Source organism: Astyanax mexicanus, chromosome 25 (assembly GCF_023375975.1).
Source record: "Astyanax mexicanus isolate ESR-SI-001 chromosome 25, AstMex3_surface, whole genome shotgun sequence".
In the NCBI taxonomy this organism is placed as follows: Eukaryota; Metazoa; Chordata; class Actinopteri; order Characiformes; family Acestrorhamphidae; genus Astyanax; species Astyanax mexicanus.
The window spans coordinates 11,014,929-11,031,321 of NC_064432.1; the positions used below are offsets into that span (position 1 = coordinate 11,014,929).

Sequence of the window (16,393 nt, forward strand, 5' to 3'; positions counted from 1 at the left end):
ACAGCGTGATAAAGCATTAAAACTTACAAGCCTGGGTGGAAAATCGCTATCTGCAAGCTTGTTCAGAGAGGCAGTAAGGCTGAAGGGAGTGATAACTGGGGTCCCCCTTGATATTACAATGGATCAAATCAAGAAGTCGCTAGTGTGCTAGAGGCTGTACGACTGAAAGTGTTCAGGGATGGGACAGCCTAAAGCTAATTGGAAGAATTTTTCTGTGATTTGTGATGATAGGCTCAAACAGCAGGTTAATTCTGATGATGTTGATGAGTATATTAACAAGTTGTGTATGATTTTGTAAAGATCTGCGGAAGAGTCAGTTCCTTTAAAAAGCAGCCCACAGGGAGGAAAGCTGTTCCTTGGTGGACAGAACAGTGCTCTAAGGCAGTGAAGCTCCGCAATGCAGCTCTAAGACAGGTTCAGAGGTCGCTGTTATTTTGCGATCTGGTGACTTATAGAAAGGCTCAAGCAGAGGTAAGGAGAACTGTTAAAGGGGCGAAATGGTCCTATTGGAGAACGTTCTGTAGCACCATTGGATATGATGTTTCAGTATGTGATTTATGGCACATCATTAAGAAAATAAGGGGAATAAGAAGAGAGAATAATATGCCGGTATTGCAAAGCTGCGTTACTGAGGCAGTGACCGATGCTGATAAGGCAGAGATGTTAGCGCAGGAGTTTGCAAAGATCCATAGCTCGGCTAATTTAAGTGACACTATGCAACAGTTCCGGGAAAGTGTTCGTTCTCAATATCCTGGAGTTCTGTCTCGGAAAGAGGATTTTAGTGGTGTACTGGACACGGAGTTCACGCTACAGGAACTGAAGGTAGCAATTGCGAAATCTGGTCACACATAACCTGGGAAAGATTATGTGTGCTATGATATGTTTAAGCATTTATCAGATGCATCTCTTTTTGTAATTATAGAGTTTTATAATACATTGTAAGGCAGCATGGAAGTTGGCGGTGGTAGTACCTATAGGTAAGCCTGGTAAAGACTTATCTAGTCTAGCAGGATATAGGCCTATTTCACTCACGTCTCATGTAAGTAAGTGCATGGAGCGTATGTTAACAGACAGACTGACTTATTATCTTGAGGCACGAAATGGTTTTGTAAACTATCAGAGTGGCTTTAGACAAGGTAGGATGACAATGGGCCCAGTGTTGTGTCTGGAATCTGAGCTAAGAAAAGCGCAATTGTATAAAGAAGTAGTGATGGTTGTATTTTTAGATATAGAAAAGGCGTATGATATGTTATGGACTGAGGGCTTGCTTATTAAACTGGATAAGGTGGGGGTTGGAGGGAGGCTATATAACTGGATTTTGGAATTTTTCAGTAAAAGGATGTTGCAAGTGAGGGTGGGGCAAGCACAATCAGGAGTTTACTGCATAGAAAATGGGACTCCACAGGGTAGTGTATCTAGCCCTCTATTTTTTAATGTGATGATTAATGATATTTTCTTTTCGGTTGGCTCAGGTGTAGCCAAGTCACCTTATGCAGACAATGGGGCCTTGTGAAAAAGGGGTAGTAATCTCCTGTTTGTTTTAAAGAAGATGTTGAAGAAGATGCAAGAGGCATTGACCAAAGTAGAGCATTGGGCTAATAGCTGGGGCTTCCGATCATTGGCATCAAAATCGCAGGCTATCTGCTTTTCAAATCGTCGGACGCCAACTACCCTTGGTCTGAAGTTGTATGGTTTGGAAATAGAACAAGTCAAGGTGGTCAAGTTCTTAGGTATGTGGATGGATTCCAAGCTAACATGGAATATTCATATTAACAAGATACTAGATAAGTGTAAAAGGGCCCTTAATGTTATGAAGTGCTTGTCAGGATGTGACTGGGGGGCTAACCGACCTTCACTCCTTTATATCTATAGAGCATTGGTGCGGTCAGTTTTTGACTATGGTTGCATAGCATATAGATCTGCTGCCAAGACTAATCTGGCAATTTTGGACCGAGTTCAAGCTCAGGCGCTGCGTTTGTGTTGTGGAGCGGTGAAGTCTTCTGGGGAATTACCCTTACAGTTGCGTAGATTGGCATTATCCACAGTATATTGGACCTCTGTTACAGGCCATGAGGAAAATCAACCTGTGGTACCCATTACGCATGATTGTTTACATCAACATCATTGTACTCCTAGAAGTTTTGGCTGTGTGTGTGCTAGAGAGGCAGCAGAACTGGGTGTCTGGGGTACGGATCTGTGTGCTACAGTGCCTAGAGCAGTGATATCACCATGGATGTTTCCTGAACCTAATGATGACATAACGCTACATGAGCGTATGCGTGCTGTAGATCAGTGGTTCCCAACCTTTTTCTTCAGGGACACATATTTTTACCATTGTAAGCTTTGGTGACCCAACATACCCCCCCCCCCCCCCAAATGTAAAAGATGTAAGTGTATAATTGGGTTGGGGTGGGGGGGTGGGGGGGGGGGTTAGAAATGACAAATAAAAACTGACATTTACTATAGATGAATAAAATAAACACGTAAAAAAGGAAAAATTGATACATAAAACATAAGGAATTTTTATCTTATGAAGAAAAAAAATAATTAGATCAATAAAATAATACAACTCTTTAAAATGAATAAAAAATAATTTATATAAAATAAAAACAAACAACAAAAAAAAGAATAATATCAGTTTCAGTTTCAGTTTCAAATCAGTAAAACAGCTCACCAAAACCTCAACCTGTCCAAATATTGGACAATAATTGATTAACTTTACAGGCCCTCACTCATTTTCATTTATTTAACTAAACTGAGTTTTATATTCTTATATTATTATATTATTATATTCAGCCTCGCGCTGAATTCAGCTCCGCGCTGGGGCTGAGAGCGCCCGCGCGCGCCAGAGAGAGAGAGACAGAGAGAGCGCAGCGCGGCGAATTTTGCTTACCCTAGACTATATATAGTATTAAAATTAAACCCCTTAAAATCAAGAGGGCTTCGCGACCCATCGTGGATCTTTGGCGACCCATAGGTTGGGTCGCGACCCATAGGTTGGGAACCACTGCTGTAGATGACCAGTAGAGCACCTCTGGTATAGTTGGGAGGCACTTAAACCAGTCATACTATGGTATGCTACAAGTTTATACAGAAGGCTCTGAACATCCTTCTTCAGGGATGACATCAGCAGCCGTTTTTTTCCCTGAATTACACATTTTCAGTGGCAAAAGGCTAACCAATGATATATCTGTATTTATAACTGAACTAGTGGCTATCCTTCTGGCTTTGCATTGGGCCAAGGAGACATGTCCTTTGGGTTTGTTGGTATGTTCTGACTCTTTGGCTGCCTTGCAAAGCGTTCAAACTGGACAATCCACATGTAGGCCAGACTTAATTCTTGAAGTCAATCATATGCTATTTAAGCTCCAAATGCAGCGAGTTCTGGTTAGATTTCTGTGGGTTCCGGCACATGTTGGACTGGCAGGAAATGAAATAGTGGACAAGATGGCTAAACAATGCTTGAAACATCAGACCTGTGATCTTACTGTTCCCCTGTCATGGTAGGGGTGTGGGAGGAGCCAAGTGCAGAGATATAACCAAAAGGGTTGTACTATAATTTTTTGTATCTTTCTTCTTTATTAATAAAGGGAATGTGTGCATAAAGAAAAAGGGGAAAATAAGCAAGAGAACGCCTTTTCGGCGCGACAAAGCTAAATAAATAATGCCTCTGTTTGAAATAAAATGAAGACTGTAGAAACAGAAATCAAGAAAATTAAAAATTTTTCCTTCCTTTTAAGCCTTGCAGGCTTTCCCTTATCTTCTCTTTTTCGCCTTGCAAGCTTTCTTTTATTTTCTGTTCTTTTCTTTTGTTTTCTTTTTCCCTTTTCAGCCTTGCAAGCTTCTTTTTATTAATTAATTTATTTATTTCTTCTTTTCAGCTTTGCAAGCTTTCTTTTATTTCTTTTCTTTTCAGCCTTGCAGTCTTTCTTTTATTTTTTCTTTCTTTCTTTTCAGCCTTGAAGGCTTTCTTTTTTCTTTTCTCTCAGCTTTGCAAGCTTTCTGTTATTTCTTTTCTTTTCAACCTTGCAGGCTTTTTTAATTTTTTTCTTTCTTTCTGTCTTTTTAGCCTAGCAGGCTCTCTTTTATTTTTTCTTTTCAGCTTTGCACCGTGGAGCTACCATTTGCCGGTCACAGGGCATGAAGTCTGCGACATCAGTCTGCTGGAAGCTCGCCTTTTTAAAGACGGTGCCACAGCTGAGGCTGATGACGCGTTATTGGCTTCAGGTGGCCTTAATGATCTCTGTTCTAATCAGAGACTGTAAAAAAAAGATGGACGTCGTGTTGCTGTTCCCATTCATTCAATGAATATGAAGCCAAAATCTTCCACCATGTTGGCGATCCCGAAACCCGATTCTGTGCAGTAGAGACCAGAGGAGGGAGAAAGACTGTGGAGAGACAGCCTACTCATTTGAATAACCCCGCCCCTGAGGGCTGCCTCGGTTGGGGGATACTGCCGTAGATCTGAAGTGGTCATTACCCGACTTCAGATAGGGCACACTTTATTAAATGCATCACTACGTCTTATACAAAAGCATGACTACACAGGGCTTTGTCAGCATTGCTCACAAGAAGAGATGCCTGAACATGTCCTTTTGTATTGTAAACAATACTCAGAGCAAAGGCAGAATTTACTTTACTTTACGTTACATTACATTTGGCAGATGCTTTTGTCCAAAGCGACTTACAATAGTGAGGTACAAAAGTAATAGAAGTTTAAAGGTAAAAACATCTTTATATAGGGCCTAAAGGAGGTCAAAGGGAAGTATTGGGATAGAGGGGTGCAGGAGGGGAAAAAGGAAATGAGGTTAGAAGTAGTTAGTTAGAGGTGTTAGGAGAGAAAGTGCTCTTTGAAGAGCTCTGTCTTCATGAGTTTGCGAGATTCTCCTGATCTGGTAGTGGAAGGTAGTTTGTTCCACCATTGGGGAACTCTATATGAGAACAGTCTGGATTTAGTTGATTCACTCATGACTAAGGGGCACACAGATATATTTATGAAAGATTTACTGTCAAGTGACTTAGGTATGGGCTGGGTACATAAACAAGTTCTTTTATTTTTTATTTTTTTATAACATTGAGTTGCTTCATTTGATCTGAATAATATGTTGTTTTTTTAGTTTATTAATTTAAACTCTTGCTGTGCACTATCCTGAAGTCTTGCTCCTTACTCGAGTTCAATGGGTGGCGGTAATGCACCGGTATTTGGTTAGGCAACGGCCATAAAACCTCAAGAAGGAAGAAGAAGTAGAAGGAAAAGAGCTTGTTGTTTGTCGAGATTGATGAAGACGAAGCTGAACTAGGCTAACGTGGACCATTTGCTCAGAGATCTTTCCTGCATAAACCTGAGCAGAAATTTTTAGATGCTTTTCTGAGAGCGAGACGTTTTGGAGGTGTCTCTGCTCTTTCTAAGGTCCGTGCAGAAACCCTGCAGCCCGTCAACAGCAGGTACTGCCATCCAGTTAACTAGCTTGTTTATATACATTTAGGTATTTAGAATGTCCAGAGAAGTCCAGAGTTCATTAAGACTGAATGAAACGTACATGATTTAAGTTGATCTTGAAACAAGCAGGCGCTATTTGGTTGATAAACCATTCAGTTTGAAGGTTAGAAGGCTTGCTGGGTAGCTAGCTTCATCTAGTTAGCGTTAGCTAGCGTTGGCTAGCTATGGTAAGATAGCTAGATACGTAGCTAACGCTAGCTATGTTATCTTTTAACTTTCAGCTTATTTAGACTTTCGGTACCACTTGCTGCTCTGCTGGGTGGGCGCATCGTTTGACTCTGTCCGTGCGGCTCACAGCTGCTGCTTTTATAGTACCCTCAGTCGGACAGTCTGTACATCCCAGCTGGTCAGAGGAAAAAATAAAAAACGGACGAAAAACGCACCGGACTTCAGCTTTGGTAAACGACTAATGCTCCTGACTCAAAAAACCCTCTCCCCCACATAGTTCTCGCCTAGAAAGTGCTCGCTACTTACCCCTAGCATTGCGGCTAACCGGAGGATTATCACGCTTCAGTGCCGCTAGCCACTGCCGAAGAACAGCTGTCTGGTTAAGAGGCAAGACAGGAAAGTAAAAGTGAATCTTTTTCTCATTCTTCACCCTATAAAATTTTACTACACCCAGGGGCAATACAAAAGTGGCGATTTTTGGTTTGGATTTTATTTTCCATTGAGTAACTAAGTTACTGAAGGCTAATACTTTATGTTAGTTAGCCGTTGGAGAACCAACCTTGTGACGTCACTTTCAGCGCTGGGACAAGTCGCGCTTCTCGTGTAGAGAATGAAAATGGAACAGAAACTAGTTTTACAGCTAAATAAACATGAATTAACGAGGTCTAATCAGCAAATATACACCAGAAAGACTGCTGCTTATCTGTAGAACAGTGTAACGTTTTGGAAATGTTTGGAGTCATATTAAATAAGCAAATCAAATTGTTATCATATAACAGCACTACATTTTTAAAGATCTTATTCTCATGTATCCCAAAATATATGTTAGCAGTGATATTACTGTATCATTTTGGAGTAATTGGATACCACAAATGTCTGAGATTTCGGAGTGCTATAAAACCAAAAATATCCAATTGTTATTAAATCAGACCATGCTATCCTTAAAGAATACCGTCCATACTATTAATGTCTTGCATATCAAGCGATTTTACTGTATCATTCTGGAGTAATTGGATACCAAACTTAGGAAAAATGTCTATTCGGTTGTGCATAAACCACATTTCAGAGTCCTGTAAAACCAGCAAATCAAATTGTTATCCAATGCCACCAAGACAGCCTTGAACAACACATTACATACTATTAAAGACATGAGTAACAAGTGATATTACTGTATCATTTTGGGGTAATTGAATATCAAACTTAGAAAAAATGTTGATTCGCTTTTGCATAAACCACATTTCGGAGTCCTATAAAACCAGCAAATCAAATTGTTATTCAATGAAACCAATACAGACTTGAAGAACACATCCCATAATATTAATGAGGTGAGAAATAAGTCATATTACTGTATTATTTTGGAGTAACTGGATACCAAACTTAGAAAAAAATTCTATTCAGTTGTGCACAAACCAGATTTTGGTCTTCTTTAAAACCAGCAAATCAAATTGTTATACAGTGCCACCAAGAAAACCTTGAACACATTCCATACTTTTAATGACTTGCATATCAAGTGATATTACTGTATCATTTTGGAGTAATTGGATATCCAATTACCACCAAGACAGTCTTGAAGAACACATTCTGTTCTATCATTGACACAAGTATCAGGTGATATTACTGTACCATTTCAGAGTAATTGGATACCAAACGTAGATAAAATGTCTATTCGGTTGTGCTTAAACCCTGTTTTGGAGTGCTATAAAACCAGCAAATTACATTGTTATCCAAAGACTCAAAGAAAACGTTAAAGAACACATTCAATACTATTAATGACTTGCATATGAAGTGATTTTACTGTAGCATTTTGGAGTAACTGGATACTAAACTTAGATAAAATGTCTATTCAGTTGTGCATAAACCAAGTTTTGGAGTCCCATAAACCCAGCATATCAAAGTTTAATCTAATGAAACCAATAAAGTTATGAAGAACACATTCCAGACTATTAATGGCATGAGTAACAAGCGATATTACTGTATAATTTTGGAGTAACTGGATACCGAACTTAGGGAAAATGTCTATTTGGTTGGGCATAAACTAGATTTTGGAGTGCTATAAAACCAAAAAATCTATTTGTTTTCCAATGTCACCAAGCAAACCTTGAAGAACACATGCCATACTATTAATTATATTCTAATCAAGTGATATTACTGTATCATTTTGGAATAATTGGATACCAAACCTAGAAAAAGTGTCTAATTATTTTCTCACAAAACAGATTTTGGAGTTCTTTGAATCTAAACCAGACATATTCCATACTAGTACCTATATACGTGTCAAGTGATATGACTGTAGGATCTTGGAGCCATGCGGTTGCAATATTATAATTAAGTTTTTCTACTAGTATTACTTTTAATGTTTGTGCAGTTTAATGGTAAATAAAACTGTAAAATGTTTTGTGCATTATGTGTGGTGAGTTTTTTGCATGGCGTAATCTTGTTGCCTGTTGCTTAACATTACTCCACTCCATTCACTTTATTCCACCAAAGGCAGTATCTTTCCACTGTCTTCAGGTCAGGTCGTCTAGGCCAGGTTGCTATGACAACTCTAATTGGTAACACCCCTTTAGGTGACAGGATTTCTCTCCCCCTGTTTAGAGGGGGGAAACTCCAAACTGTACCTAGATAAAACCAGATAAAAAATCATTTTAAACTTCAGATTTATAACTACATTTTTTTTTAATTATTAACTTTTATGCATCCCGTTTTTGTAACTAATGGGCTAGTAATATAAAAAAAACTGGGCTTTTTTAGTGGAGGGATGTTACCCCAATGTTTGGTTTAGTCCATGTGCTTAGGGCCATCAACAGGTAAAGTCCTTCCAGAACTCTTCCAGACAGTTAATTTCTTTTATTTACTGTTACATAATAAACCTGTAGTGACAAATTGTTGAAATCAGGAAAAAACATAAGTATCATGGATCCAAACAAGAAGAAAAGGTGAGTTATTTCTTTTTATACACTATTGCCAGATTTTTATGATCATTTTATCATTGAATATGTTAGTCATACAATTAAAAAAGTTTTTTTTTAAATGTAAAAAATATTTCTGCCTTGTTTTAGCATAAACATTGTAAACGAGTAGTTACTATTTTGTATGACGCACTTTTACTGTGATTACACTTTAATGACAGCAAGGAAATTAAAGTTAATTGTCATGTCTGGTGCTGAAAGCGCTCCTATGTCTCCCACACCCAGCTCTATCTGCGATTTCTAAGATTCCAACTACAATACCCAGAACGCACCACACCATGACATCACGCTCACTCCCGATCACATGACACACCGCATGACACCTCCAGGAAGTCCCCAGTATGGATTGCCCTCAGTATATAAGGACCATGCTCACGCTCACACCTGGCCGAGTATCTGTTTGGTTTATCATTAATCATTAAATTGTATTTACTAAGCAAATATTTACTAACATTCCTTTATAATTAAGCTACTTTATCATGTTATTATACTTTATATTAGGTAGTTTTATTTTATGTTTTAATGCCTTTATTTAATATTTCCCCTAGAACAATCACATTCAAAACATTTGGAAATGGTATTTAATTGCATTTAGTACATGTTTTATGTGTGTTTGTGTGTGATTTAAAATTAATGCCATTAAAGAAATGCCACATATAAAAACATTGTATTTTTGACTCAACAGAGCAGGAAATTGAAGATTTCTTTAGAAGATATTTCCAAGCGGATTCACTTGATTCTGAGCTCATCAAGACAGCATAGAAAATGTGAATCTCCACTGAAAGATCATGGCTTTTGGGCAGGGCTGTGCACAGCCCTAGGAGTACTCAATACATCAACAAATAGGTACAGACTAAGAAGAGAACACTTCAGCCACTGTAAGGTACAGGTCAAACCTTGTATATAACAATTTCTATAGGTGTAATATGCAAATGTATTTTTTCCTGTCATGTTCTTCCTCATAAAATGTTTTGAAGCAACCAGGGTATAGCAATAAAAATTATAAAAGGGAAATCTGTTAGGCTATTCCAAACATCAAGAACTACAATATACTGTAAGCACTATACATGCATTTCAACTACAAGAGTAATGAACTTGATATTAATGTTGTTTTATATTCTTAGGAATCAGTTACAGGAGAAGCTGTGAAGAATGTGAGAGATGTGCAGGAGGTAAAAGATGCGCAAAAGGTGGAAGACATCCAGGAAGAGGAGGATGTGCAGCAGAATACTGATATGCAGGAGGTGGAAGATGTACATGTGGTAAAAGATGTGCCAGAGAAAGAAAATGTGGAGGAAGTGGTACATGTACAGAAGGGAAAAGGCAGATGGAAGATGATAATGTACAGGAGGTGGAAGACATCCAAGTGGGGAAAGATGGGCAGGAGGAGGAGGATGTGCAGGAGCAGGAGGATGGGCAGGAGGAGGATGTCAGTGATGACAGTAAGCAGGAATTCTTTACCCAGCATCTTCCATCACCTCCAACATTCCTTTTCATTCCACACTCAGCTTGGAGAAATCTACAAAAAAAAAAATCACTTTAAGGGATTGCAATGGACAAATATTTTTGCAAAAGGCATTCAATCTGTACACCCATGTTGCAGTTTTGCATTACTAGGCCACAGAGTTAAAGTCATTGGATCAAAAAGGAACGCATCCCTTTTTAAATGCTCAGGGTATTGTACATTCAGTGACTGCCCAGTTGAAGTAGATGTTGTTGTGTACAGTGAAGCTACACCTAAAGCACATGTGTTCTTCAGAGGGGAAATAGTGGTGCACAGCAAAACTCATGCAGCTTTTCCATCAAGCTGTCGGCGCTCAGAGGGAGCAAAATTGGCCTTGCTCCCTCCAGGTGGGTAGATGGGGCTCTCTTCCCACATCACTCCTAGGGTGATATCTGCAGCACAGGGCGTCTGTGAGCTGATGTATCAGAACCGAGTCGCTGCGCTTTCCTCCGAGCGCGCTGGCTGCTCGGCCAAGCTGCATCAGCAGCAGCTCGAAAAGAAGCGGTGGCTGACTTAACATGTATCTGAGGAAGCATGTGTTAGTCTTCACCCTTCTGGTGTGTTGGGGCATTATTAGTGATAGGGGGAGTCCTAACGAGTGGGTTGAGAAAATGGGAAAAATTTGAAATAAAATTATAAAAAATAAATAAATAAGCCGACCTGTCGGAACAGAAGAACAAATCAGAATAAGTCAGCAGCTTGTTAACAAGCTTCCAAGAGCTCTGTATCTAGAAAACATGCCAAACATGCATGTACTTGAGTCTGGATGCAGGGTTGAAGCTCCAACTCCTGGTGTTTTAAAGTCTTATCTCCTGGAGACAAAGAAACAAAAAGAGGAAACATCAGAATGAAGTTTTGAGAAGTCTTCAGAAAATGATGACCTTGTGAAGTGCTACAAAAAGTATCCCTGCTCCCCAAAGGGGTAATGCTCTGGTCCAAGAAAAGCATTGACATTTTCCACAGACGTTCAAAAGAGGATATTGTGTATCTGGATGCAACAGGGAGCATTCTAAGGAAAACAAAACACAGCTCAGGACCCTTCTATGTTTATGAGCTTGTAGTGAGAAACCAAAGTAAAGGCTCTCCTCCTTTCCCTTTAGAAACATATGTGATATGTGACCACACGACTGCGTCTGTATGGTATTTTCTTAGTTCAGTAACACTTTACTTGGATGGTCCATTTGATGGCCTATTTGATGCTCAACTGGCTTTCAACTAACATTCGACTACATGTCTATTAAATGCAAATGAACTAAAAGGTGAAAGTAAATGATTCTCTATTAAATATAACCTGACATTCAACTCTAACCCAAACGCTTATCTTAATATTTTGGGATTGGGTTTAGGGTTAGATTTTAAGTTTAGGTTAAGCTTAGGGTAAGGGTTAGGTTATAGGCTTGATTAAGGGTTAAGGTTAGGGTTAGGTATACGGTTAGGTTCTATTTTAAATCATTTACATTTAACATAGGGTTAAGTTAAAATTAATGCACATTCAATTCAGTGTTAGTTGAATGTCAGTTGAGCATCAACAAGGCCATAAAATGGACCATCCAAGTAGTGTTAACCTTAGTTCATTTCAAACTGATCATGTCAGACTTCATGGACACAGAAGCACAAAACGAGTGATGTCACAAGTATTTTGCCAAACAAACCTCAATGATTTGCTCCTGAAGTACTTCAACATAGTAACTGGGAAAGGCACTGTAGAAGACTTTTGCTGTCCATTTCTTCCTTAGTGTACCCAGTCATTACAAGTTGGCCATGCACACATTTGATCTTTTGACTTACGCGAGCTCATTGGCAGACCTGGATGACATGCTTCTCAGACATTTCAGGTCGTTAATAGTGCACCCCTAGACCTAGAAGGGCCTCCCAATGAGTACTATTCCAAGACGTTCATCGATTCCCTGGCTACAAACTTCTTGCCTCATGCAGCCCTTTGGACAAGTATGATGCTGGGTAGGATATATCTGTCACGTCTGGTGCTGAAAGCGCTCCTGTTTCTCCCACACTCAGCTCTAACCAGTGTTGGGCATGTTACTTTGAAAAAGTAATTAGTTATAGTTACTCGTTACTACTCCAAAAAGGTAACTGAGTTACTAACGGAGTTACTCCACTATAAAAGTAACCAGTTACCAGTAAAAGTAACTATCGCGTTACTTTTATTATTCGCCCGTCAAAAAAAAGGAAATCAATTATGTATTTACTATTATTATTAGAAAAATAACAAACGAAAATAAACCCAAAATGTTGACAAAAATATAATCTAACGAATAAAAATAAAAAACAACGAAATTCTCCACACAACCAAAGAAAATTACTAAAACTTGTAATACTGAAAAAAAGGAAAAAAACGGAAAAACGCGTCTGGGGATGAAATAAAAAAAAAAAACAAGCCACACTCAAAGGAAATATGTATATATAAACAAAACAAAATAATGAAAAAAAACAACAATCTAATGACCGTTAAAACGGTATTAATATAACAGCTTCACCAAAAGGGAATTTTTCATTTTTATTATAGTTTAATTTTATTTTGTTTTTATTTTTTCTGTTTTATTATTTGTTTTTAGGATGGGCTTGCTAGTTTTTATTAGTTTCCACACATCTCATCAGAGAGATCAATCTAAGAAACGTGAGAGAGAGAGAAAGAGAGATTTGCGTGTTCTCCCTGCTGAATCCGACTCCGCTTCGCAAACAGAATCGGCACAACACCGCCCGCTGTACAACAGCGCTTATAAATAAATTAAACACGAAAATTAGGGTATTCTATCAGTAATTTCAGTTCGTTTTAGTTAGTTTTATAAACACAAAATACAGTTTGAGATAGTTATGTTTTTTCCTTTTAATTAGCGTTTTTATTAGATTCAGTTAACACAAATGTTTTTTCACTTTCAGTTTTCGCTATTTCGTTCGCTTTAGTGAACAATAATAATTGGTTATTTAGCAACATTGTGATTATCACACTAGAGCTTTATATAAAATAAAAATAAGAGCCCGATTTCGGGTCGTTCCTCGGGTCAGGTCGGGTTCGGGCAGAGAATCTAAGCTCTAAAAGAGAAAGCAGCAGCACCACAAAAACCGGAGCAGCTAAAAAGAGCTTAACTTCCTTAAATCGGAACTTGGCCTGTCCACGGCAATCACTGAATTGATTAGAGCAGCAAATCGTCACAACTGTGCCTCACTTCACCACGCCAAACCACTTAAACCTACAGGCACAGCGACCAGAAGCTCAAGTTCACCGGAAAGAGGAGGGGTTAACCAGGGCAAAGCGAAGTAAAAAAAAAAAAAAGTTCATTGAGCGGCTAAAGTAACGTGCAGTAACGGGGTGTCGGAAATGGAAATGCGTTATAGTTAAAGTCAGAGTAATTAGTTAGATTACTCGTTACTGAAAAAAAGTAACGGCGTTAGTAATTTCAACGCCGTTACTCCCAACACTGGCTCTAACAGAGGTTCTCAGTCTACCAACTACACTACCCAGAACACACCACCTGCTGACATCACACACAAACGCCCTATCACATGACACATCACCTGCTTCCTCCAGGAAGTCCTGAATACTGATTACTGGCACTATAAAAGAGCTCCTCACGCACACACCTGTTCTGAGTATTGTTGCTCTTACCTCATTACAAAGCGTTTCTGATCTCTAGTCTCTGATTTTTTCGTGTTTGAACTTGCTCTTTGTTTTTTTGACGCCGATTTTTGCCTGCTCCTCTGTTATTGGATTTACCTCGTTTGACCTGGACTGTGTATCGTTTCTGCCTTTTTGTATAACCCTGCTGCTGGCCATCCTGTGTATGATTCTCTGGACTGTTCCCGTTTTTGGTATGGTTTTGTCTACGTGGCTCCTGTCTGCTCGTTGTTTACTGCTTCTGTTTTTGACTACTCCTGTACCGCTGTATTCTTTAATAAAGAACCAAATCTGTATCTGCGCGTGTCTGAGTCCTGTCCCACATATGACAATATCTTTATATAATATAATGTTCAGCTGATATTCACATGAATTATGCAGTGCTTTCCCCTTTAAAAAGGCCCAGACTTAGACATACTTATAAATTCTTTCTAGGTGACCTGGGAAGGCATGGCAAAGGACTTGCTTGTGAAAAGTTTTCCAAAGAAAAAATTCCTAAATTTCAAAAAAGACTGCCCAGGTAAAGTACACTGCTCAAAAAAATAAAGGGAACACTCAAATAACACAATATAACTCCAAGTAAATCAAACTTCTGTGAAATTAAACTGTCCACTTAGGAAGCAACACTGATTGACAATCAATTTCACCTGCTGTTGTGCAAATGGAATAGACAACAGGTGGAAATTATTGGCAATTAGCAAGACACACTCAATAAAGGAGTGGTTCTGCAGGTGGGGACCACAGACCACTTCTCAGAACCTATGCTGTCTGGCTGATGTTTTGGTCAGTTTTGAATGTTGGTGGTTCTTTCACACTCGTGGTAGCATGAGACGGACTCTACAACCCACACAAGTGGCTCAGGTAGTGCAGCTCATCCAGGATGGCACATCAATGCGAGCTGTGGCAAGAAGGTTTGCTGTGTCTGTCAGCGTAGTGTCCAGAGGCTGGAGGCGCTACCAGGGGACAGGCCAGTACACCAGGAGAGGTGGAGGAGGCCGTAGGAGGGCAACAACCCAGCAGCAGGACCGCTACCTCCGCCTTTGTGCAAGAAGGAACAGGAGGAGCACTGCCAGAGCCCTGCAAAATGACCTCCAGCAGGCCACAAATGTGCATGTGTCTGCACAAACGGTTAGAAACTGACTACATGAGGATGGTATGAGGGCCCTACGTCCACAGATGGGGGTTGTGCTCACAGCCCAACACCGTGCAGGACGCTTGGCATTTGCCAGAGAACACCAGGATTGGCAAATTCGCCACTGGTGCCTTGTGCTCTTCACAGATGAAAGCAGGTTCACACTGAGCACATGACAGACGTGACAGAGTCTGGAGACGCCGTGGAGAGCGGTTTGCTGCCTGCAACATCCTTCAGCATGACCGGTTTGGCAGTGGGTCAGTAATGGTGTGGGGTGGCATTTCTTTGGAGGGCCGCACAACCCTCCATGTGCTCACCAGAGGTAGCCTGACTGCCATTAGGTACCGAGATGAGATCCTCAGACCCCTTGTGAGACCATATGCTGGTGCGGTTGGCCCTGGGTTCCTCCTAATGCAGGACAATGCTAGACCTCATGTGGCTGGAGTGTGTCAGCAGTTCCTGCAAGATGAAGGCATTGAAGCTATGGACTGGCCCGCCCGTTCCCCAGACCTGAATCCGATTGAGCACATCTGGGACATCATGTCTCGCTCCATCCACCAACGTCACGTTGCACTACAGACTGTCCAGGAGTTGGCGGATGCTTTAGTCCAAGGTCTGGGAGGAGATCCCTCAGGAGACCATCCGCCACCTCATCAGGAGCATGCCCAGGTGTTGTAGGGAGGTCATACAGGCACGTGGAGGCCACACACAATACTGAGCCTCATTTTGACTTGTTTTAAGGACATTACATTAAAGTTGGATCAGCCTGTAGTGTGTTTTTTCACTTTAATTTTGTGTGTGGCTCCAAATCCAGGCCTCCATTGGTTAATAAATTTGATTTCCATTGATGATTTTTGTGTGATTTTGTTGTCAGCACATTAAACTTTGTACAGAACAAAGTATTCAATGAGAATATTTCATTCATTCAGATCTAGGATGTGTTATTTGAGTGTTCCCTTTATTTTTTTGAGCAGTGTATATATTTTTTTTACACATGCTACTGTAATTTGTATGATATATTACTGTAATAAATGACCATTTGTTTTCAGAATTTTAACAAAAGAAAATAAGACCCAAGGGATTATGGAGAAGAGCCAGTGGGATCTTAAACAAATCCGCTTTCAAAGACGATGCCCGACGAGACTTTGTCACAACATGCCAGGACATACACATTGCTCTTTTAAGAGAATTTGCTGATGTGGAAAATACAAGAAGAAGGGTTTGTTTACAAACACATCATAAACGTAATAGTGCCATTATATATGCAATTGATTATTGATGTATACAGCATGGATTTACATAATATGATCTATTAAAAAGGGTACTTGTAGATGGTTTTCAGACATAATAAATTAGTACATTACATTACATTACATTTGTCAGACACTTTTGTCCAAAGCGACTTACAATGGTCAAGTACAAAAGTAATATAAGTTAAAGGTAAAACATTTTTTAGATAGGGCTTAAAGGAGGTTGAAGAGAAATA

At 39.6% G+C, this 16,393-nt stretch overlaps 1 protein-coding gene across 1 annotated transcript in view; it reads left to right on the top strand.

Annotated features, from left to right (window-relative positions):
* The first annotated feature begins 603 nt into the window (after positions 1–603).
* LOC111189999 (NLR family CARD domain-containing protein 3-like) overlaps positions 604–16,393 on the top strand; it is a 41,132-nt gene continuing 25,342 nt past the window's right edge. Inside the window, exons 1-4 of the mRNA XM_049472065.1 lie at positions 604–822; positions 2,067–2,186; positions 9,762–9,899; positions 9,986–10,079. Of these exons, the coding sequence (XP_049328022.1) occupies positions 604–822; positions 2,067–2,186; positions 9,762–9,899; positions 9,986–10,079 (571 nt within the window). The remainder of the gene's footprint in view (positions 823–2,066; positions 2,187–9,761; positions 9,900–9,985; positions 10,080–16,393) is intronic.